This window comes from Crocodylus porosus, unplaced genomic scaffold, assembly GCF_001723895.1.
Source record: "Crocodylus porosus isolate Cpor-Errol unplaced genomic scaffold, CroPor_comp1, whole genome shotgun sequence".
Taxonomy (NCBI): Eukaryota; Metazoa; Chordata; order Crocodylia; family Crocodylidae; genus Crocodylus; species Crocodylus porosus.
In genome coordinates, this window is record NW_017728886.1 from 154,420,403 (window position 1) to 154,446,328 (window position 25,926).

General features: G+C 42.5%; 1 protein-coding gene across 7 annotated transcripts in view; it reads left to right on the forward strand.

The window, feature by feature from the left end:
* Positions 1–25,926, forward strand: part of PHACTR1 (phosphatase and actin regulator 1) — a 467,204-nt gene that overhangs the window by 413,016 nt on the left and 28,262 nt on the right. For all 7 annotated transcript variants that reach the window (XM_019543373.1, XM_019543365.1, XM_019543388.1 and 4 more), the window contains one exon: positions 1,311–1,467. In XM_019543373.1, coding sequence (XP_019398918.1) covers positions 1,311–1,467 — 157 coding nt within the window. The remainder of the gene's footprint in view (positions 1–1,310; positions 1,468–25,926) is intronic.

Sequence of the window (25,926 nt, forward strand, 5' to 3'; positions counted from 1 at the left end):
TGACCCGTCCACCACGACCCTCTGAGTGCGACCCTTCAGCCAATCTGCAATCCATCTGACTGTGTAGGCATCAATGCCACAGTCGCCTAGTTTTTTAATGAGGATGGGGTGGGAGACGGTATCAAAGGCCTTGCTGAAGTCTAGAAAGTCATGGAGAATCAGACCCACTAATGATAACATGAGTTAAATTTGACACTTGCTATTGGAGTTAGAAACCAGCAGCACTTCTGCACTTTTCTGAATTTGCCCCACACCCCCTGGCTCAGCAATTGGTGCCTTCTGGGTCTGGGGGGGTATCCAGGGTCCCCCCATGTCTGATCACTGAGATGGGGGGACATGGCAGGGGGGAGGCCCAGCACACTCCCCGGTGGACCCAGAAGTGGACCAGAAGTACTGACAACAATCCTTCATGTTTAATTAATTTCATGTACCACTTCTCACCCTACAGGTTCATCCAGGGTTTCAGCTGCCCTGATTCTTCTGTTCTAGAACCTGCAGGCAGTGATATTTACTATAATAGTCTTTTTTCAAATGAATCATTTTTATTTTCAGTAGTACAAAGTCTTTCAGAAAAAGATAATTTTAAAACAACTAATAACTGCGTGCATATTTACAAGTACAAAACAGAATCACCCTATTTTCTCCTAGCAGAATCCAGCCCATGACTGTACATGACTGTCTATGAGACTTTCAAACTAAGAACATATATTGCATTTGTCCAAGGGCCAATTGTGTCTGTTTGTCCTGGAAGACAGAAGTTTCAGGATTGACATGTACTTGCATCACTCTTCAAATCAGGGTTTAGCAGCTAGCTGAATGCATGGCAGCTTTTGTGTCATAATCCCAGAAAATAATCCAATAACGTAATCCCAGGAAAACCATTCAGACATACTCTGTGATGTCTTAGGACAAACTGTCAACACTTCTTAACCCACAAACCTTTGTAGGGTTTATCCTGGGGACAATGGATGTGGACATCTGAATGTCTGCACTTTTTTCTGGGACAAAATTATTTCTTCTGGGACAAATGTGATGTCTCTTCATTGCCTCAGTCTCGGGTACTCTTAGTTTGGCACAACCTATTCATGATGACTTGGGAGGAATTAAAGAGGCCAGACTTGAGTCTTATCTGTATCTTAACCTCTGTAGCCCATTGGCCCAAACAGTGATACCACTAGAGCAGATGCACACTTATGTACCTGAAGGCCTAATTTATGTTTTTATGCTTTTCTTTTCCTGATTATTTATCTTTATGCTAGTGTATAAGATGGTGATGTCTCCTTTGTTAAGGTCTGTCTTTCCCTCCATAGGTTCTCTGGCAATGAAAGTCTGCAGGAAGGATTCCTTAGCAATCAAACTTAGTAACAGGCCCTCCAAAAGAGAACTGGAGGAGAAGAACATCCTCCCAATGCAGACTGATGAGGAGAGACTTGAACTGAGGCAGCAGATTGGAACAAAGCTAACAAGGTAAGAGGCAAACATTTTTCTAATATTTTCTGGGGGAAAAGGGGTGGAAGACAGTACAAGATACAGCTTCCATCTTTGCTCTATGAAGATTTGGGGTCAGTCTGCTTACAGCTTTTTATACATGAAAAGTCAGCCCACAGTCTGAGAAAAGACTAAAGGCTGTAGATTTTACCTGTGCTTCTGTATAATTCCCCATACATGGCTCTATTTCATTCTTCTGGATTACCCACTATTGAAAAGAACGGTCTCAGGGCATTTTGCAGGGAAAGGGAGGGTCTGTACTGTCTTGCAAAATCATTGATACTGCCGAAGGACTGACACGTAACCCTTCTTCCTGAGTTACCTTTAAGCAGTTAAGTGTTCTCCTGATCAGGAACATTTATTATGTCTTTCACAACATGGCTTTGGGGATTAGGTTGGGATGGAGTGTCTCACTTTGCAGACACTTTCATGTCTGTGGCCTTTTTAATTCTCACTGGCTGGTCCATTTCTTACTGTGTTAGATTTGGGCTGCTGGTAAGAGGCAGTCACTGACAAGAATCCTTCATGTTTAATTAATCCAGTCAGTTTAATTCAGAATACTAGCACACCTGGAAAAAAAGTGTAAGAAGCTCAAGTGCTCTCTCAGGCTGCCGTTATCTGTGCATTGTATATTAAATCTCATGCTTTTATCTTATCAGCAGTTGGCACGGCTAATAAACATGTTAGCAGCACTCCAAGATAATAGTAAGTCAGAATCCGAAATGGTGATGAGGAAGTAGGCTCTGATCAGTAAAATCTTTTATCATCTTAGAATTTGCTACCATGTGTTTTATACAATGCACCTATTTATTATGTCTGGTTCTAGTATTATGAATCACAGAGAGTAGAAACTTCCAAACTACCTTCCCTACATTATTCATTATTTTATATACATGTCTTCTCTTATTCATCTCCTTTCTGCAGAAAACAGGATCTTCTCCATCTCTCTCTATGAGAGTTTTTTCAGGTCCCTAATCATTGTTATCCTTCTCTGAACCTTGTCTCTAATTCTCAATTTCCTTCTGGAGATGAAGTGAACAATCCTGCATGTAGTACTCTAAATGAAGCGGCACCATTGATTTATCTAATAATTTATCTTATGATTCCCCCACCCACTCTATATGCATTGTAAAATCTGTTTTGACTGCAGTAGTCCATTAACTCGAGACCATCAATAAACTAGCTATATAGTTTGAAAATAATGTCAACCCACAATTTATTCCCCTATCCAGATGATTAATATCTTAACCAGCACCTTTCCAATTTGTTGCCCGTAGGGAGGCAATATGTTTCTATGGTTTGACTTGTATAACTCAGAAAACCAATGCTGGCAACAGCTGGAGCCTTCATAGAATCATAGTATAGTAGGGCTCTCCAGTACACTCCCTTTGTATTCTGTGCTCCTTCACAGTCTCAGATTTGATGCTTGAATCTTGTCTTCAGTAGCCAGGTTCCTGATACAAAACACCACAAATGTTTCAAAACAATGTAGAAGGTCAAAGATCCTACCAGTAACAGCCTAGAAATGTGACTTATACTAAAATATGCTATATCAGAGTATGAGTCCAGCTAGGGAGATGGGTAGTTTATTGACATGGAAGGGAATTTCTTAAGTTAGATGTACAAAAAGGTACCACTTCCATGGCTTCAAAAATAATTCTCACAATATTAAATTGATTTCCTGATCAGAATGATGGTTACATTTCATTTCTGCAGCCATCTTTTTCCATCACTCTGAAATTGGAACATAATACTGCAACTCTCAAGCAAAATTAAAGGAATACAACATTTATACTCCTTAGGGAAGAGCAGAGATACAGAATATAAATTGCAGCTGGCAACTTCAATAACATTTCTGAAAAATGTGTACCACTCTGGCAGTGGTCCCTAAAGATTTAAAAATAACCAGCCAATTAAATCACATAAATTATTTGCAGAAGAAACATAAAATACAGAATAAAATGTTAAGCAAATAGTTACCCTTGACAGCAATGGACTGGATCGCTTAATTTTCACTAAAAGTCTTGTTTGTATACCGCAGCATTTACACACACTCTGCACAATATTTTAGTTAAGAAATGCTCATTAGCTGCAGCATTTGGCAGGTCCAAATTTAACTCTAAAAAAGAGTAGGTTACTTTAAAAAGGAGCTTATGGTTAGACGTATTGAGAAACCGGCCTCTGACATATTGAATGGAATCAAAATCATCCCTACTGTAATTCTACTGGCTTTATTGGAATTGAACTAGGAATGAATTTGGCTCTGAACCATTTGCTCATATCCTATTTAAGTATTGCTGGGAACCTTTAAATCTCAAATCATTCTCAGAAATGGTTATGACTCTATTATTGCATTTGCCAACTGGTACTCAGGCACCAGAGCAAACTTAACCAATTAGCCGTTTTCCCACTGGACTTGTGGAACCAATTCTGGCCTGGCTTATACCTCAGTAGCCTTAGAGCAGTAAGTAGGGATGCACAGAAAACAACCTACAACACAATTTGTCCCATTAGGCATACTCCTTGAATACTACCTTAGCCCAGTATAAAACTAGGACTTGTGTGGTCTATAATAATAATAACACTTAGTACATTTATAGTGCTGTACATGTGTGAGTAAATGCCACTATCACCATATTAAAAATCAGGAAGCTAAGCCTCTGAACAGTAAAACCGCTTGCTAAAGATTGAAAAAGGAACATGGCAAAGGCAAGAAGAAAATGTAGACATTTCAGTTACTGGATGGACCACATACTACTTCCCAACTGTTCAGATGCAGTAATGTCAGTACATGATTAAAGGGAATCCTCCCTTTAGCCAACCCAGAATGAACTGTTTTGGGATATGATACCTAGCAGTAAAACTTCATTAGCAGTGAAATAAAATACAGCATGTAATCAAATTTGAGATTGGGGTAGGGGCCATATGCTAAATCCTCAATTGCCAAAAACATTATAGTCTATAAAGGTGGACTATAGATAATGGTGGAACTACACTGGTTTACAACAGCTGAAGATCTGACATAAACAGCATTTCTTTAATACGTGCCTGGTTTTCAACACGTATGTTTGGAATCATCTTTATTTCTCATGCTCAGCTGTTCACAGACTTCTCGTCCTTTGTATTTTGTGTCTACTCACATCCATAGCTATGCAGAAAGGACCTTACAGCCTTCAGTTACCAAGCAATCTGCACCTCTGACCAATCTTGATTTCTCAGAGTGCCATCTTGCTGTAGATCTCAGGTTACTGCCATCACCCGGCTCAAGGTGGAATCATGAGTCTCCTGTGCTCAGTCTGGGTGTCAGAGGGCAGCCTTCCTGGTAGTACTCATGATTATCTCATTAGGTCTGATTTAAGCTAAAATTCAGTAGTGCCATTTCCTCAGGGAGCAATGGTGGTAGTAGAGACCAAACAGCCCTCAGTGAGCCAAGTCTTTTTTGTAATTTAGAACAAAAGAATCCAGAAAAAAAAAACTTGCTTTAAAAATAAGAAACCATACCATTCTCACTTTCTTTCCCAGAGGCTGGCTGTTCTTTGAAACCAGGAAGGCTCTCAATGTCTTTAGATTCCCTCAGCAAAGATGCTCCCAACCTGAGCCAGCCTGTCTCCCTAGACAATTGCTAACCTAACACATAACCCTTGAGTTGAGCTTTTAGACTCTCTCGTGGTCTTTTGAGCTCCGTGCTTTCAAAATAAGGGTTGATACTTTATTAGAGACCAGACAGGATTCTTGAAGCTAATGGCTTTATCAGTTGTTTTTTTAAGTATGTAATGTGCTAGTGTCCTCACCCAGATCTTGTGTGTTGCTTTCCTGTTTGCTCTTCCTAGTGCCCCTCTTCACTGCTAAATCAATATATCCATACAGGAAAATCTAATAACCTAACACACAGTAATTTCCCTTCACTTACTAGGTCACATACAATGTTCATAATGTTCAGTGTTCTCAGCAGTCATAACTTTATTATAAAGCAGCTCTGCACCTGTCACAATGTCCTCCTCCCCGTATCAGAACAAAGTCACGTCATAACCATGGGCTACAAGTACATTGTGTGGAGTAAACAAATGCTGCCCTCAGGAGCATATTCCAGAAGATTGTCCCATTGTCTTCCTGTAGGCAAGCTTGTTGGAACAGCCACTTTCGTAGCATGGGATGTGCTCCTGCCACCCACATGCCATTGTCAGAGTTATGTCTGAGCATCACTGCGCTCAATGCACCCTTTGAAGCCTACCAAAGATGGAACTGGGAGCCATGATTCCGTCCTAGCTCCATCCACAGACTTAGGAATTAAAAAGCAGCAGCTAATCAGATGGCCAACAAGAGAGTCTCTTTCTAATATGCACACATAAGCTTGTCATATACCTGCTGTCCTCTTCTATTTGAGGAAGAGGCAACTAGATAATCGGTTGAGTTATAAATAAGCTGTTGTATATGCATTGCCCCATGGTCAAAAACGTACAGGCCACATATAGCAGGATGTTCTGCATTAAATGTTGTTCTCTAGCTTTAGATGTATTCCCTCCATAATACATTACGGAGCACTGGAAAATCTGATTTGAGGCAATACAGATAATATATTGTCCGTGCCAAAAGACAAATGACATGATATCTGAAAACAGATTGAGGCAAAATGTATATATACACACACGTGTACGTGTGTATTATGCTACATATGTGTATGTAGCATAATACAATCTCAGATGATTTAAAAAATCACTGGCTTATTTCTGATTTAGCTATGTGGTGCTAAAAGACAAATCTCTGTTGAATGGCAGACTTGACAGATGGTTATTGTCGCCTATTGTTTTGGAGACGAAGTTAATCGCCTGTGCCCACTCATCCTATATAAGCTGTGTCTGCCACAACTGGGCTGAAAATATTGTCTAGAAACCAAGGAATTGGGAGATCAATAGGTTTTGGTGAATATCTATGAAATAAAAGTTCACCATATAATCTTGAAACATCATATAACCACAGTGGGAGTTTCTGAGCTTGTTCAAATCAAGTCCTGTTTCCTGTGTATTTCTATGTACATGTGTATGACAAGGAGGGAGAGTGCTCACACCTATGACAAAGGGTGAGCTAGGGAAAAAAAGGAAGATGGAATAAAATGGAGATAGTAGGAGGGGGAACGTGACAAATTGGAGAAAGACAAAGAGAAGTTATGGCATCAGCTCAGGTATGATTTTGACCAGAAATCTCACAGAATTGTCTTCAATGTTAAAGCCCAGTAAATCTGCAACATTTGCATAACAGCCAGGGCCCTGGATGTTTGGATAGTCAAATAACTTTCAGATAAATTTGACATATCTGCAAAACGGGATTTTGCTTCTCTCTGAAATATAAGTCAATAAAAGGCAATCAGGTTATGTAAGTCAGATGCATTTTTCAGCTTGGCAGACCTGATAGAGAGTGATGTGATAGACAGAGGCAGGTCCTTGGTTGTGTTAGTAAGAGGGCTGTCCAAAAAAATAATTTTTTATATAAAATGTTAAATATTTAAGTATGGTTACACCATGGCATCATTTATGCTTTCAAAATAGACTAGCCATTGTTGAAGTCACCATGCAGTGAATAGTGTGCTGGCACTTTCAGCACCACTGTGCCCCCTGTACTCCATACCAAGCTGCTGACAGATGGAACAGGGCCTGTATCTGCCACTTCCCTTTGCAGGACGGCACAACTGATCTATGACCAGGTCACAAAATCCTTGGATGCAGGTGTCGCAGTGGACGTAGTCTTTCTGGACTTTAGGAAGGCCTTTGACACTGTCTCTCACCCCATTCTCATTAAAAAATTAGGTGACTGTGGTGTCGACACCTACACAGTCAGATGGGTGGCAAATTGGCTGGAGGGCCGCACCCAGAGAGTGGTGGTGGACGAGTCATTTTCGACCTGGAGGGATGTGGACAGTGGGGTTCCTCAGGGCTCGGTCCTCAGGCCTGCACTGTTCAATATCTTCATCAGCAACTTAGACATGGGGGTGAAAAGCACCTTGTTCAAGTTTGCGGATGACACTAAGATGTAGGGAGAAGTGAGCTCCCTTACACTAGAAGAGAGGGACAGGCTACAATTAGATCTGGACAAGTTACAGAGGTGGGCGGATGAGAACGGGATGGGTTTCAACACTGTCAAGTGCAAGGTGCTGCACCTGGGGAGGAAGAACCAGCAGCATACCTACAGGCTGGGGAATTCCCTTCTCATCAGTGCAGAGGCAGAAAAGGATCTTGGAGTCATTATTGATTCCAAGATGAACATAGGCCACCAATATGGGGATGCAGTCAGGAAGGCCAACCGTACCTTGTCATGCATCCACAGATGGTCCAGGGAGGTGATCCTCTCCCTCTATGCAGCATTGGTCAGGCCACTGTTGGAGTGCTGCTTGCAGTTCTGGGTGCCGCACTTCAGAAGGGATGTGGACAGCAGGGAGAGGGTCCAAAGGAGGGCCACTCATATGATCAGGGGGCAGCAGGACAGGCTATGGGACCTGAACCTGTTCAGTCTCCATAAAAGAAGGCGGCGAGGGGAACTGGTGTCCGTCTATAAACTTGCCAAGGGAGACCAGTAGCCAATGGGAGAGTCCCAAACACTACCAGGAGTAACAAGGAATAATGGCCATAAGTTGACTGAGAGTAGATTCAGGCTACACATCAGGGAGCGCTACTTCACTGTCAGGGCGGCTAGGATCTGGAACCAACTTCCAAGTGAAGTGGTGCTGGCTCCTACCCTGGGGGTCTTCAAAAGGAGGCTAGACAATCATCTAGCTGGGGTCTTTTGACCCCAGCATCCTTTCCTGCCCATGGCAGGGGGTCAGACTCGATGACCTGCTCGGGTCCCTTCTGACCCTACCAACTATGAAACTATCAACTATGAAACTACCCATGCCCACATTGCTCTCTGTTGCCTCCCAATTGCTGTTTCTCACATCAGCAGCTCTAAATCTGAACTTGGGCACTAAGTCACATGTTGCCATGTTGAAGAAATGCTAAATCTCACTCTGAGTCACCACTGTGACAGCACACACATTATTCAGTGACACAGTAATTGTAGTTACACTGCACTGCCTGCCTTTACCAACAAGCAAGGTATTGTTCAATGTTTTAAAATGCACAAAGGTTCTTTAAAAGGCCTGAGGGAAGCAAAGAGTGTAAAGGCATCATTTTTATTTACAAAAAAATGTTGCTGTGAGGAGAGGCAGCTTTTTTAAAGTGATTTATTATTTAAACGGCATTACAGTCCCCTTGAGACTGAGGCTTTGTTCAAGCACAGACTGGCTTCAGGATGTTCCCTGACAGTCAAAACTGAGTGACTGCTCTGTACCTATTTCTCAAGCATATTTTTATTCTCTCTCTGTCCTAGAAACATTTAGGACAGGGCTGTCCAGTATATGAGCAACTGGGGGCCAGTGGTGTAACAGAGTTGATACCCAGAACAATCCTGGCAGGGGGAAGGAGGGGAATAGGCTTCAAGAGCAGGGAGGACACCCAGTTCCAAGAGCAGGGTGTGGGAGGGAAGGGAGAGTGATAGGCATTGCTGACTAACCCATGCCAAGATCCTGACCAGTCCCTCACTGAGCTACTGCTGCTGCCACTGCCTGCTCTGCCTTCCTCAGCCATTGCTGTTAAAGCAGAAGTAGCCAGGGACTGTTTGGGAGTGTTGGCATGGGTATACTGCCACCATGAAAATTTTGCAAGAGTTGGGGCACTATTCCAGTACTCCTCCTAACTCACCCTTCCCTAGTTATGCTACTGTTAAGGGTTTCAGGCCTCTGGCCACCTGCTTCTTAGCCATATTCTGCTCGGGCAGCATGCCACACCATACTATGTGCCCATGCCCTGGTGCTCTGCACTGTGCCACATGCCCTCTCCCCTTCCCACCCCTCTCCAGAGACACAAAGTGGAAGCTGGAGGAGGGATGGAGAGCCAGAGGAGACTCCAAAGGCACTAGTAGGAGAGCAATGGGGGCAGGGGTGACTGGTGCCTCCTGAGTCTGGGGGGGCACAATTTGTGGGTGGGCCAAAAGCCCCATATCCACTCCTATACTTCTGTGCCATGGCTTAGTGCTCCCCCCACAACACACCACCAGCCCACACAGCAAAAAACCTGCCCCGTCCTGAGTGATGCTGAGTTGGGGGTTGATCTGGGGGGGAAGAATGCCCTCTGAGCCCCCCCCTGCTAGTTGCCTGTGAATGGGGGAGAGGCATCCAGGCCTGGGGATTTCAGATTAACCCCTCAGGGGCTGGACATGGCCTGCAAACCAGCAATTGGATAGTCCTGGTTCAGGAAGAAATGGACAGACAGTAAAATTAGGCTTTACTCAAAGATCTTCTAATTCTTTGGTCTGCAGTTGTAACTTGTGTCATTAGCTCTGATTAACAGAAGGAAAGAGAGCCCGAAGCCACAGCTCCTTCACAATGGCAACAGTGTTACAGACTGTCTCTTCACATGTTGAACTGTGTAGATATGTCACACAGAAAATAAGATTGTGGCCACAAGCTCATGCAAATCCTGGCTTAGAAGGGAAGAAGACAGAGGTCCAGCAGAAAGAGATGTTTGATTTTTGTGTGGCAAAAATAAACTGGGCCTGGTTTTAATGATGATAGTGTCTAAGTTGAACGGCATTCTTTTTTCCTAGTTCAATTGAATGAAGAAAGCCCTATGTTTCAGAGGACCCCAGGGCTATTTACGTAAATTGCCCCGTCATCCCAGAGGAGGTGGTAAGAGAGAGCCCTGAAGATTGCAAATTGCAGTTGAGCAATCAGTCTTGTCCCACTGAAAGGGACAGCCTTGTAGTTAAAATGCTGAGCTATGGAGAAATCTGCATTAAGTTCCTGAATCTTCCACAGACTGTGTGAGACCTTGAGCAATGCACTTCGGACCAGACTTTTTTAAAAGAATAAAGAAGCCAATATGCCCCAAATGGGGTTTCTTAGGTACCTGCCTCCACAGGAGGATCTAGAATTCTGAAAACAGGGATGCAGATGGTGTGGTTCATCACAACTGAAACAACATCCATTTTTTGCCAGTTAAAAATAAACTACTGTGGTAGCTTTACTAATATTTCAGAGGCTTAGGGCTGTATTGCAGCAAAAACAACTATAACTTTATTGAAATGAGTTAAAACTGTCTGCAGGGCTTGTTTTAACTCATTCCAATAAAGTTATATTTGTTTCTGTAATGAAGCACCTATTTCACAAATTAGGTACTTCATTACCATAGCAGAATTGCAGAACAAAGAATAGCTTGATTGGTGGAACTTCAAGACCATTAAAAAAAGAGAGGGTCATTAATACCTGTGGCATGAAGAGTTTAGTAGGGATCAGGTAGATTATTATGAGCCATCTAGTCAATTGACTCCCTCAGCACTGCCTGACTAGAAACACTGCTGCCACTGCCAAGCAGTTGGTTTTAAACTTTGGGTGAAGCAGGAATCAAAGGTAAGGTGAAACTGTACCAGTACATTCCCCCTGGATCTGCCCCTGCCTACTCTGGTCCAACGGATGTTGTGCCCTGTATGTGAGAGAAGAATTGTGCCTCCATGTAGTAGATACATATAAGATGACTGCATTCTGCCCAAAAGGAAATAGCTACCATTGGATCTCCAGCTTCTAAATATGCCAAAATTGTTTATTTTTGTTATTTTGAATGAAGAGAGGTGTCTGCTGATGCTCTTACCTGAATTATAGACAGATGCAAATTGAAAGTAGACAGAAATCTCCCAGGAAGTATCCATGTGGTCACTCGGTAAATGGAAAGTGATTTACTTTACATTACTTTAAAGATCTGTATTTCAGATAGAGGTGCTATTAATCAGTGAACATCTCTATTAATCCTGTAACCACCCAGACCCTTGCTATCTGCTGTCACTCTACATATCCATTCTGGTGTGTGTTTCTCCAGTCCTTTCCCCATGGAATCCAAATCAGTTTATGTAACTGGATTGCAAATTCCACGATCCCCCCATCCCCACCCTATGATCCTCCATATTTGCCCATTAATCTCTAGATCAGATTGTTAACACAAGAAAAAATAATGAATTTTGGCTTTACTTCCTTCTTTAAATTCAGTGGAATATAGTAGCTTTCATTTCCTAGCTTAAATTGTCACATGGCTTTGGTGTATTTGCTGAACAGCTGCATTTCACTGTTGGGTTAAATAATTCTTATATATATAAAATCATGTGTGCATAAATTAATAGTTCTTATACTATGTATAATCATATACATATATAGCTATAATTCTTATATATATAAGACTCGATAGGGCCTTACATAGTAGACTACATATAAGAAATAATATATATACCTCTTTATATTTTATATAATATTATTTATATACACACACACACACACATTTTTATTATAATATCTATATAATGTATGAGTGAGGTAGAAATTATAAAACAACCTTTGTCAATAATAAAAATAGAATTTATATAACTCCAAAAATAGGATAACCACATAGAATCCAGACAGTTTTCTATTTTGGCTAAAAAAAGGACATATTTTAATATTAAAAATTGTGAAATAGTTGGGAGCTAAAACAAGGAAAGCTGTTTAAAATGTTAATGTGCAAACTCTAAAAGAAGAAAATAGTTTGTTTTTTCTTTTGCTACTTAATGCTCCACTGGGAACCAGCTCATACATTTCCACCTTGATAAATCTGATCATCAATCTTCACATTTTGAGTCTGCTGATTGTAGGAAGTTAATCACAACAATAATAGTTGTTCAGGTTGGATGACCTTGTAAACTCTGTGAAGGAAACAAATCAGATAGCAGCCCAAATAGTTAAGGGAAGCAGACTGACAGGAATACATTTCATTTTATCAGTTGTTGACTGTAAAATGGACAAACTGCTTCTTGGGCAAGGCATTTAACCTCCCTTTGTCACTACGGATTCTCTTTTTGTTCACTGTAGTCTGGCCTATTTGACAATTGATGAACAGTAGATTAAGACAGAAGACTCCCATAAAGCAGTCAGACATAAGGCCGATTTTCATTCTACCTCAAGCCACCTTTTGAATGTACCTGAGCACATTTATGGGCATAGCCATGAACGACATGTGCTCCTGGTGGCTGGGGGGCACGGCAGTGGTGGGAGTGTGGCGGCGATAAGTGGGAGCTCCCGCAAATGCCGCCTGCACTGTTGGTGGCGGGGAGAGGGGGTGGCAAATGCCGACCAGGGGTTGGTGATCACTGGCAGCAGCAGCCAGCAGGGATCACTGACTGCCCGCAGACGCTGCCAGTGGTGTCAGCACCTGGGTGGCAAGTGGCGACTGCCCACAGGCACTGCCGACAGTGTTGGCGGTGCCTTTTTGTAGGGGATGCATGTGCACCTGCGTGCACCCCCTACGCCTCACCCCTGGGCATAGCTGCTACATTTGTAAAAGCAAGTTGCTTTGCTAGACACCACATAACAATCTGGTTTCTGTGCACAACTGTCACTGTTTGCAGATCAGCCTGATAATTTCACATGCGGATTGCTATATGTAAAAATTTAAAGATCACTTGGGGCTTTACATTACATATTTAACAAAATCAAATGTCTTTGGGAGGTCTGCATCGGTTTCAAGAAAACTGCTCTCTATGTTAAAAAGTGATAAAAGGTTTGCAATATTACATATTCTTTTTGAAAGACACAAGCTGCCATGGGAGTCAGTCTGAGGTAAATAAAAATGTGTTTCATTTGCATACACACAGAATAATCAAAACTATTCATTTTCTAGGAATACATAGCTAAGGGGCATGCTAGCATCTCAGTATACTAGAACATGTGTGAACAGCTTAAAACATATCTAGAGATTAAAATATGCTTCTTAAGCTAAAGATCTTGATTTGGGAAATTATAAATCATTATTACTAAGTTAATTAGTAGAAACATGCTATAGCATGTGGTGAAAAGAATAAGCATTAGACCACATCTAAAGATATGGAAAAACAAACAAATTAAAGTGAACTAACAAGGATCAGGTGCTTAGCAAGCTGGCACATGGGTTGCATACAGACATTAATTTCAACTGAAAGAAATTTCTTCCAGTAGAAAAATAAACTGGACTACACAGATGCTCCTCCAGCCCCATGGCTGGAGAGCTTAACAGACAAGCTTTTGACAGCAGGGCAGGCATTCTGGCATGTACTTGACAGGGGGGAGGGCATTCTCCCACGGTGGGAACCCTCTTGGTTCTCTCACCCTGTCTCCTGGTGAAGAGAATAGCCCCCTCTCCTTGCCCTGCTCTGGGGGAGGTGGGGAACGGGGTGTTCAGCCACTGCAGCAAGAGTCCAGGAGCCACTGTAGCAGGACCATGTAGCCTGACTCTTTGGTGCTGCTGCTGGCTGACCCGGAGCAGTGTGGGGCAAGGTGTGGGTCTTTTGCTGTATTGGCAAGGCTCCCAACCCTGGCTGCCCTTGACCAGCAGTCTGCCTCACTCAACACATGTCCAAATCAGCTGGGCAGCATGGGAAAGCTGGCAAGAGCAGGTAGCCGGCCAGTTCTCAGCCCCTTCGGCTTCCCCATGTGCCCCCATCAATCAACTGAGTGGCAGACGTGGTGATTTAAAAACTGCCAGGGTTGGGATATATGGGCTTATGATGGCTTTCGCCAACCCAGCTCCACAAACCTGCTATCTTCCCTTTGCCACCTCACCACCCAGCTGAGCAGTAGGTCAACAATTTAAAAGCCAGGAGCAGAGCTCAGAGGAAGTCTTCCCAAGCCAGCTCCCGGCTCTCCTCTGCAATGAGGTGGCAATTTAAAAGCCAGCAAGTGGGAACAAGGCTTGGATCCCTGAACCCCAGTCTCAGCCATTGTCTTGTAAATCACTTCCCTGTCCACATGGCTGGGCAGCGAGACAGGAGACAGAAGCCAGGTCAAAAAGACTTTCGCAGAGCCTCACTCCCAGCCATCAGCTTTTAAATTCCTCGTGGAATTTCTGAGTTCTTTCCAACAGAAGAATTGTTCCATTATTTACCTCTAGTTAAAAAATGAGTAAAAATTAAAAGCTGGCGTTTTCCAAGGGGTGCCCTGGATCTGAAAAATGTTGAAAATCTCTGGTCTATATATTGGTTTCTGCCAAAAGAACAACAGTTCTCCCAGTTGAAACTGGATGTCTGTACCTAGCCACAGGAACTGCTCATGAGTCCATGATTACCCTGGAAATTAGGCTTTATAAACTTAAGTTTGTCCTTATGTTAAGTGCACTTTAAATCCACAGTTATAATACCTGCTGTAACAATTGGCCTCATAATGGAGACTTTTAATATACTACATTAGTAGGAAATGATGTGATGAATTATAAACTGTAGGTGTAAGCATTCAGGATGTTATGTTGCCTCCAAGAGCAGGTACTTTTGTATTAGGATTGGATCAATGATCCAAAAAAGGCCCATATTCTTTAATCTGCCAGCCAGATCTTCAACATTTCCTTTTTCTAATGCAGCTAGACACTTTCTGCTTGTGTCTCCCTGTTTATAGCTATCTTGATTAAATATCAACCCCACAAGGAGGAGATCCTAGTCTAATATGGCATGGTTATGGATTGGAGGGTAGTAGTACACTGTTGTTTTAAGTAATTATCCTGCATACTTTCTTAATTAAGGTGCTGGTGATCATAATATATGGAAAGATTCTGGATTTTCTTGCCCATTGGGCCTACAAAGGGTAGGGTGTTAGCAGAGTTAGGCATTGTTCATCAATGATTTCTCCAGCTTTTGAAGGTGTAGCATGAACTGGCTCCAGGGGTAATCCTATTCAGCTTCCCGGGCCAAGGAAATTGGGTGGCTGTCAGAGCCTTAGGATAAATAAGCTATGTATTAGAGGTATAATAGTCAAAGGGTTAACTCAAAAGCAAAAAGGGATTCTCTATTAGAAAAGGGTTTTTTTTAAATCTATTAATTCAGATTTTAGATCAGCTTTTTTACACTGTTTTGTTTGTTTAAATGAGGGCTGTATTACATCATTTAATGTCACATGCAGACATCATTTTCTCTGCACCAATGAAAGGTTCTGGCCAGGTCTCAGTAAGCCCTGGGAGCCACTACTGAATTCTTTTCCCTTTCTCCTGTCTCTTCCTTCCAACATATTTGTAATTTTGAAAGCGCCTATGAGACTCAGTCATGGACCTGGTCCAGCATGCCATTGTGCTAGGTGCTGTACAAACACAAAGCAAGAAGCTGGTCCCATCCTATAGAATTTCCAGTCTAAGTATAAGAGATGGCAGATGGATACAGAAAGTCAGGGAAAGAGAGCAAAAGAAACCAACGAGGATCTATTGATCAGGCGACATTATCTCATGTTGTGTCAGCCCTGTATCCCCCACTTTGCTTTTCTTGTCCTTTCTTCCCATCTTTGCCCATTGTTATTGGCATTAAATATTAAAATATCTAATGCTAATGTTAAAATATACTGTGGGAAAACCTGGTGGTGGTATTACTAATACATGGAAACACATATTTCATGAATGAATTTTTTAGCCCAACAGTATATAGGTCTTAGTACTGTACTTTTTATTAAGAAAAAATATTTTAAGAAACTAATCATATCATTATAACATAGGCCCTGAAAATAACTAAATAACTTGAGTATAAGCCGCCAGCCAAAAATGCCATCCCTGTGTTTAGTGTGATTGATTGTTTTGTTGAATTTTCGTGCACATGCTCTCTCACTCTCTCGTTCTTCCCACTTTGTCCCTTCTCTCCTTCAAAGCCAGATCCAACTGAACACATAGTTGTATCTCTCCCACACTGCCTTCTCAGGCCACACACACACACACAATCCTTAACTCTCTGGATGGCTAAATAATGTTCCAATTAAATACTCCAGATTTTGCTACCAAACAAATCCAGAAAGTCTAAGAAGAGATGTTTGAGTGTGTCACACATTCTGCTTGCTTATATTCTGATATAAATAAAACTAACTCCTGCCTTGCATTGCGGCAAAGTCAATCTATGCCTATGCCCAGGGGCAGATCCAGGGAAGGTGCAGTGGAACATATACCCTCCCCTTGGATTCTTGCTCCACCCAAACTTTAAAAGCAACAGCCTGAGAGGAACAGCAACATTTCTATTTAGGCATTGCTGACAGAGTCAACTGACTTTATGGCTCATTGTTATCTCCTTTATTCCTGCTAATCTCTGTCTACTCCATAGGTGTTAATGGCCTTTAATGATCCTTTTTAAGGTTCCACTATTCAAATTATCCTTTCTTCTGCAGTTTAGCTCTGTTAGCCATTTAGCTGTCTGTTAGCCAAAACCTTAACTCAAGTGTTACAGTGGCTGACAGTGAAGTATTGGAGGCACTGTCAAGATGCACAAAAAGGATAGCTGTTGTGTTATGACTCCAAATAAGAGGCATATGCTTAATTATAATGACTATAGGACTAATGACACACTATCTTTTGACTATTTTGACTATTTTTTGCCAGTTTGCTGGGCTTTTTAAATTTATATATAATCTAGCAAATTGATGCACATTCCAATAGTTATATCTGTTTTTGCTTTGATCTTAACTTGACTAATATAGTGCTAGTTCTGTAGCATACTAGTATAGTTTCTAGTTTCTCCTTAACTGAAGGAAAATGTGTGGTGTATTATATGTGATAATGTGCCACATCATCTGCACCCCCTTTTTCAAAATCCTAGATCCACCCATGCCTGTGATCTTTGTGTGCTGAGATGAGGAAGGGGCAGGGGGTTATTTATTTTTTATTCCTTTGGTGAATGGCGGTGCTTGTAAAGTTTCAAACCTTGCAATAATAGATAATGTCAAGCATAAAAGTAGTACTGGCATCCATCTCTGCCAGCCCACTGACCTCCTGCTAGGTCTGCCATGGGCTTCAATTGTCAGTTGTATGGTGTATTTTTGGGTTTGGTCTGTGCTGTGGTCATTTTGTTTGCTACCTCCCCCAGGCCAATGTGCAGCCAGGTCCCTGGAACTGAGCAACTAGTGGAACCCCTCTGCCACACAGAACTATCCACATAGCAGACATTAGAGCACTGCCTTGTAGCAGGAGAATCAAATTGCAGGGATTGATATTTCATTTCTGGCAACTCTGTGCATGACGGTCAGATTACCATGCCAGTAGAATCATAGCAGAAAATCTAGGACTCCCCTATGTAACATGAAATGGTGGGCAACCACAAACACGTCCACAGATACTTTCTAGCTCTTGCATACAGAACAATTTGTAATAACAACTCCATTCAGACTCTGCATATCAGCCAAATAAGCTGTTCACTCTAATGAAAAGCTCAAAAGACAGTTATTTGCTCAGTGCATCATTATTTTAGAGAGCAAATAAAAAACAATTTGCAATTTTTACTAGCATTGCCATTTGAAATGTCCTGCTTGGGAGTATAATTTGCCAGCAGAGTCCCAGTGAGCTGCGAGGGGTGAGATGTCCTGCAGTATCAAGAGATAATGACTCTTTTTACTAGTTCAGCCAGGAGCTGGGCTTGTTCTCTTTGTTCCTTCTCCCCTTCTTGCTTAACATCAATTCTTATTAGGAAATGTTCCTTATGAAAAGATTAGCAGTCCCCCAGCAATGACTGCACTTGGATTGAGATAATAAAGCAGGCTTTTATTTTAGTAGTTTTTCATGTCTTTACCACATTGCCTCAATGCAGTTGGCAAAGATGGGGGGAAGAGGGTGCCAGGAGGTTGTACATATATGAGGTGTAGGCTACTGAAGTACCATTGATAGAAAAAATGTCAATGGGCATTAGACTGAGCTTAAGAAAATTCAAGGAAAATATAGAGAGCTAATGGAAGGGAAAATTCTGTTTAAAACACTACCTGTTCAATGTGTGATGTTTTATATCTCCCTCCGCAAAGTGCTTTTTGTGTGCTTGTTTTGTTTTTAATAAATTAACGGGTTTTTTCTGGATATAGGACCTTTTTTATTTGGAGATTATCAATTCCTGCTGCTAATTCCTCATTCAAAGTAGTAATCCTCTTTGCAACATTACATTTGTTTGCTGTGGATATGGTTATGATGCAACAAAGAGAGGATTATGACTTCATGGGCCAAATTCAGCTTATATGTAATTAAATGCAGCTATACAACCTGTAGGTAAGGCAGAACTTTCCCTGAGGAAAAAAGAATCCTGTTGCCATACAGATCTCCTTAATGTAAAAATGCAAGCAGGAAAAAAGACTATGGGTCAAATTCAGTTCTAACTGATTTGGTATAAATTCAGAATAACTCCATTAGGCGCATTCACACATACATGCACATGTGCTTGCAGCAGCTCAAGTAAGGTGGCACAAATTTGTGCTGGTGATTTTTGCCACAGTGCACGTATCTGAACATGCATTTTGTTGTGGGGCAAGTTGTGCCACTTGGGGCAAACTGACCCTGCCAAGGATCCAGGAGGATCTAGAGACTGGAGCCAGGACCTGTGCTGGCCCCAGCAATATGAAAACCTGCCCTGGTAAGCAGCTCAGAGCTACTTGCCCAGCCAGCCGGTACCTGGGGACACTACCCCTCATGACTGCTGACACAGCCCTAACCTGGAGTGGTCCCTGCACCTTCTACCCACTGCAGCAGCCTGGCAGTGGGGGCTGCTGCCTAGCTGTGACTTGCTGAAATCTGTCACACTATCCATCCACTATCCATCCATCCCCTTGGACCTGTGACCCCATGGCTGAATGCCTGCCAGGGGGGCTGTGAGGTTCCTTCCAGCCCTACTTTCCTATGTTGCTTTGTCGTCATTTTAAAAATTACTCCTTTGCTTTGGAGATGGTTGTTTTACCTGGGATAGTCCAGGAAATGTATGATATGATCAATAATGTCCTGAGAAAGGGCACTTGTTGCCCAAAATTTTGCCGAGCAGTTCTCCCAGCTATGCAGTTGGTCTGATAAAAGATACCACAAAAAATCCTCAATCCTCTGCTTTGTTAATGTATAGAGACAGAAATATAGCACAGCAATAACTGCATACCAGCCAGAGAAATCTTAGAAGGAATGATTTGTTAGTGTGTGTTTGAACAAGTTGAGAACTTGAGAGGACAGGCAGTACTCTGGGTAAGTAATGGTGAAACCCAACATTTAAAAATTTATGAATAGGGAAAGGATTGAATTTACAAGTGCTGACACACAAACAGATTCATAGCAATAAAAGCATATGTCACAGGTGCCAGAAAGTGGGTTGGACGGAGAGAACAGGCTACTTAAACCCCAACCCAAACCTCAGAGGTTGTGGGGGAGGCACAGGGGAGAGGAGAGATTATTTGAGCCAGACCAGAAGCAGCACCTGTGGAGGAAAGCATGCAAAGCAGCAGCAGGCAGTTCCTGATTCCTGAGTGAGACAACTCAACTGCAAAAAAACTAGAGAGATACTGTAAAAAGAGATGAAGCAGCCAGCTGGTGAGACTGGTACTTGGAGAGAAAGACTCCAGTTAGAAAGGATAAAAGTTTTGGTGTTTACTTGGGGGTTTGTTTGTTTTTTGCCATCCCAGGGGTGGAAGATTTTTATGTTGTTAATTTCATTTAAATCAATAAAAATAAATAAAAATAAATACTTAAACATTGAAATTATCAAAACACAAAAATTGAATTCTACCAAGCCTAATTATAATGATACCATATAGTATAGTATAGTATAGTATAGTATAGTATAGTATAGTATCCTGATTGGAAATGACTGATTCTCAGCAGGAAAAGTCAGACCCTCAAGTTTGGTGTGCCACTTGGTCAATAACTGAACTGCCAAGCCACACAAATGCACTTAGCTAGATGCGGTGTCATGAGAAGAAAAGGTGATTCTTTCTTGACTTCGGCTTGTGCATGGGAACCCGAGAGCTCATTGTTCTTCCCTTCCCTATGTCTTTTCTAATCCCCTGTACATCTCATTGGACAGAAAAAAGCTCTTGGAAGACAATGCTTTACCAACTTTATTTTAGTTACCATTTTAGGGTAAAGTCAGCTAAGCTACAGAACAGCTCACATAGTGCTTTGGGCTCATTTTAGAATTTTCTCAGTGTCCTGTCAGGAAATAAAGCTGGTGTAAATTAAGGTAGCTCTTCTGGCTTTAATGTCAGCTGACTGAGAGGGAACATTTTTATTAAGGACAACTGCTGAAGTGCTTAAATCAGTGTTACCTGTTTCCCTAGGTCTTGTCTTACTATATGAAAACTAATTGCATCAATATAACAGATGTATTGCTAAGGAGCTTTTACTCCTGAGTCATTTTATATTGACACAAGTTACATCATAATCGTATGCACTAGTGCATCTCTGCTGCAATTTATCCAGTGGTCCTCCAGGCACTTTCCCATGCAGCTTTGCACCCTGCCCCACATGGTCATTTTTTTTTAACAATGCTTCAACTTCTCGGGAATCACGGGGCATTTTTACATGTGCTCTGGGAGTGGAGGGGGAGGGACTGGCACTTTTATAGGAGCAGCTCCAAGAGGTCTTGGTCTAATTGAAGTGCCCAGAGCATCTCATCTAAACTGGCAGTGGAGGCATTTTATCTAAAGCTTGTCCAACAAGCTTTAGTTAAAGCACCCCCACTGCCATTTTGAAGCATGGGGACGTGGATAAACGAGATGTGGAGGCTGGCTGGAGTGTAGTAAATTACCACGCTCCAGCAGACTTGATTAATTAAGCCTCTTCTGGTGCATTGGTATTACAGCATGTCAGAGCAGCCTCCCAGCTCATGTATAGGCACCCATGGGTAACCAGATGTCAGCTTTCTGTTTAAATGCTGGCACACAGGCAGGTTCTCTCTCTTTGTTCTCACACACTCTAAGTCAGTGTCCATAGCAAGCTCACTTAATACATTTTTCCACGAAGTCCTGTTCCAAGTCTAGTTGTCATACTTCAACATGGACCTGTCCTGAGGTTCTGGGCTTTCTTGTTTTCTGGGAGGCATCAAAGATGCACAAAGTCCTTGAGTCCTGGTGAAGAACCTACATTTTGAGGCACTGCCAAGCCAACTGCCTCATGGGGCTATGAGGAGGACACTATGCAGTGCCGCATAAAGCTCCAGAACTGAATGGTGACTTTTGAAAGTCTTAAAGACAAAAACACTGTCCAACAGCGCTTCACCCACCTACCTCTGTTCTGAAGAGCTAGGCAGGATTTTAGTATAAGACACCAGTAGGAACCTGCATTTTCTTGGACACAACCAAGCGAACAGAGGACACCAAGAAGAGTAGGATCGATTACTTCTTCCCAAGAGGATACACCAGATAGACAGGAGCCTTTCATTTCATGGAAGGACAGTCAAGACCCCACACAAATCAACCTGAAGTCCCCATCCCAATTTCCAGCCAGCCTTCCATTCCTGAGAACACTCTGCCAGCCAGCAGCACTGCAAAGGAGAGTGGTAAGCATCACTGCATTTACCTTTATTATGACTGGCATGTCTTGTGTGCTGAGATATCCAACTGGCAGTTGTTTATATTCCTGATGCTGGACACCACCATATTAAGTGATGTCAGCAAGTACCTTTTTTAGTTGTGTTTGCGATCCCTGTGGGTTACAACCTCATGCCATGGTAAAAAGATGATGACTGCAGTCAGCATAAATGCCCCCCTCTGTTTCCTAGTACTTTCCCCCACCATCTTGTGCATGCCAATTTATGACTCCCCCGACTGCATACTTAATATTACGACCCAGTAGCTGCTGGCTTCTTATCTGGCTTACCTCCTATCCTGACACTGGCCCCCAAAGCCTTCATTCACCCAGCATGCCATCTCCCAAAGGAAGCATATTAAAAAAAGAATAGCCTGCTGTAGAAATGTGTTAACAGCCCCCAGCTCTTGGTATAGTTCAGTAACAAAATGCATGCTTTGTTTTGATCATGCAGGAAACTAATTCAGAAAATCAATTTGTTTGCAAGTTTGTCATTAATACAAATCCTACGAGTCATTTTCTTTTAAGTAAAAACCTCATTAAGGTGTTTTTCAGAAATATTGTAACAAGGAATTTTTATACAAATGTAAATCCTAAGCTTTTTTAATGGTAAATCCTTTTTATCAGCACCATTTTTACACTGTAGGAACATAAAAAGCAGGCACAGACAACACAATGGAAAGCATAAATTAAGGTACAACCCTTTCTTGCCCCCCTTAAATGTCTGAAACTCACTGCAGAACAGTATTAATGGCACAGCAAACTTAGAATAAGTCTGCAAGGGAGATGAAACAGAGTTTTAGATACAGAGAGTGCTTTAGGAAGGCTCTAACATTGCGAAGTGGGACTGCTGCTTTCCTAGTTTAAATAGGTAGCTACCTATTTGCTCTATCTTTCCAACCAGGAAAAATGTTAGTGGGTAGCATTCTAGTAAATGACAGCAATGCTCACTTTATTGGATTCCCCTTGGCCTTCACAAATAAGCCATTTATTTGTTTGCCTTTCATCACTTGCATCGGGGCACATGCTTCAACATTAGGACAATCTGCAGAAATACAGTTCATCATTATCCTGGCTTCACCACAACTCCCCCCCCTGTGCCTGCCCTGCCCTTATTATTCTGTTTAATAAGATACCTGGCCTCATGGCTACTAGCCCCTTGAAGGCCCTATTTAGCCTCCCTAACATTAAATTAAATATAGCAGCAGTCTGGTACACAATCCCTGAGGGGGAGCCTCTATGAAGCGAGTTTCAGCCCACAAAAGCTTGTGCTACACACACACACACACACACACACACACACACACGCACACATATATGCACTGTGACAGGCCAGTAGGGGGTGCTCCTGCATTGAGCCACCCAGCTCACTGCACCCAACCAGCTTCCAGGCTCTGTGTGCCTCCCTGGGGGCGCCTTACGTCTGGCCGACCTCCTTCCTGGAGCACACCTGCTAGCCTGGGGGTAACACTGCCACCACCCAGGGATGGGCTTGATTCTGGCTCTGCGCACCCTGGGAAACACAGGCCCAGTAGCCCTCAAGGGTACTTGATTCTCTTCAAGAACTTGGGATGCTTCCCTCAGTCAGAAGCACAAGTAGTGGTCAGCCAAACCAAAGGGACCCCAAGTCATAATCGAGACCCACTCTAGCCTCCCTAACATTAAATTAAATATAGCAGCAGTCTGGTACACAATCCCTGAGGGGGAGCCTCTATGAAGCGAGTTTCAGCCCACAAAAGCTATAGTCATAATAAGTCACCCATACTAGGTACAAAGGAGAACTTTATTGGTTACAAGGGGTAGGGTTGGAATAGGATACAGGGCACAGCAGTATCAGAGAAATCCCATAGAGCAAACTGGCATGGCTAGGTAGCCTTTGATCACGCATCTGAGTTACTGCATGCTATATATCTAGTTAGACTCAGGTAGCTTACTCACAAGTATCATCCAGAGGCAGGCGGAGATTCCCTCTGGAGGCAGGAAGTTCCTTGATCGTGAGTTCTGAGAAAGAGAGCAAGTTTCAGATGGTCCAGCTCTTCTCTCTCTCTGAGTCTTCCTCATGGCTGCTGCCCCCTCCTCCTGGGGAGTCCTTAACTTATATAGCCCTTATGACCTCATTTACCTGGTCCAATGGAGGCCAACACCTGTTGGCTGTCAGCCAACCAATTTGAAATGCATCACTAGTTGCTGGGCAGACTGGCAGTTCCTAGCTCCCCAGGGAGTCCAAGCCCCTCAGCCAGGCATGTGACACCAGTCAGGTAGGCAGAGGGAGCAGGTTTCCCCCCTCCCCCAGGAATGCATCCAGCTCAGGTTACCTAAAGAGATAGGATAAGGGGTGTATCCTCTGCTGGGCCCATCCTAACCAAATTGTCACAGGAGAGTTTTTGGGGAGAAACAGAGGTGGCCTTCTGCCACATGGACACACACACACTTTGCTTAGTCTGTAAGGTACAAATCTACACTGCCTTCTACTTCCATGCATTGTGATCCCAAAAAACAAGAGAATTTCCCAAGAATGGGAAGAATCTTTTGAAAGGGTGAAGAAAAATATTGTTTTTGTTACCGGGGAAACTAAGCAATGAACAAAAACTTCTTATTTTTCTTGTCTCACATGTTCCATACCTACAGCATTCTCAAAGAAATTGGCATTAACCACCACCCAGCACCTGGTGAACATGAGAGTTAAAAAGACAACTGAAGGAGAGATGTTCAGAAAGCACTGAAAGACCTCTGAGAAACACAAAAGGGTAGATCAGACATGGAGGGCATCTCTGAGGCAAGAAAAGAAAAAGAGATAGGAAAAAGAAGAGGAACACATGACAAAGGAACAAGGCACTGTGGGTTGAGCGAACTGGTGGAAAAGTTAGATTGGGCCTGAGAGCTGACAGAAAACAGCTAGAGAGCCTCACTGTGACAGAGCAGACCAGTGGACCCGGAGATACGGCAGCAACAGCAGCTCTTGGAGACAATGTACAGACAAGCATTGTTGGGGAACATACTCCGTCAGAGCCACCATTTACCTCTTATGTCCTCTCCCAAAATCTTCCCGCAGTGTGTGGTCAGCCAGAAGGTTCACCAGCCCTACTTCCAGAGCAACTGGAGTAGTCAACCTATTTGGAGTCGGCATTTGCCTAAGAAACCCCCTGCTTCAACCTCTTCCAGCCTGAGAAAGTAAATGGCTCCTTCAGCCTCTCTGACACAAACACCGCATTGTAGCCATATTAACGAAACCCCCAAGCTTCCCAAGGAGCCCCAAAGTGGAAAGGCTGGTTAGAAAGGCTGTGAGCCTTTCCTCTCTCCAGCTTTCAAGATAAATCTCTCCATTTGTACTGTTCCCAATGTTCCAAATTTTCTGTGTTTGCTCTCACTCTGGTTGTATGAGTTACACTTTTAGGTCTACAAAGTCATATTTTTGTTAAATTATATCAAATTTAACTCCAGGTTGTTAAAATATCAAAAATGGTTCCTGTTATCTGAAAAGAGGCAGTGAAAGAGGAATCATGGGATCTATAAAGTTTGACAGGGAGAAGTAGAACATGGTAATATCTAGCTTGCTTCCAACAGATAAACCACCATGCTCTATGGATACAATCCTATAAGGCAGTGGTCTCCAAAGTGGGGTGCATGTACCCCAGGGGGTGTGCAAGACGATCCATTGGGGTGCGCGAAGAAAATATTAGAACTTGTATTTTTAATTATTTTTTATCTAAAAAAATAGGAAAGAAATTAAGCTTTACTAATATTTAATATACAGATTGACACTGGTGCCCTCACTCAGTCCATATGTCGGACTGTCACGTGTCACGTACAGTATGCAAGGTATCCTGAGGGAAGAAGCATTCGTTCACTTTCAGCATATTGCAACGTATTGCAGTTTATGTGTGCCCAGTTAAGTGGATTTATGAATTATATTGTCTAGTTTTAACTAAACTAACCCTCACAAAATGGACAAGTGGCTTAAAAAGATTCCAGCAAAGAAACCGTGGATTGAAGATAATACTAATAATGCGAGCACAAGCGAACAGCAAGAAAATGGCAGAGCTGACACTTCTCCTACTCCTAGTACGAGCTCTTCGTCAGCCAC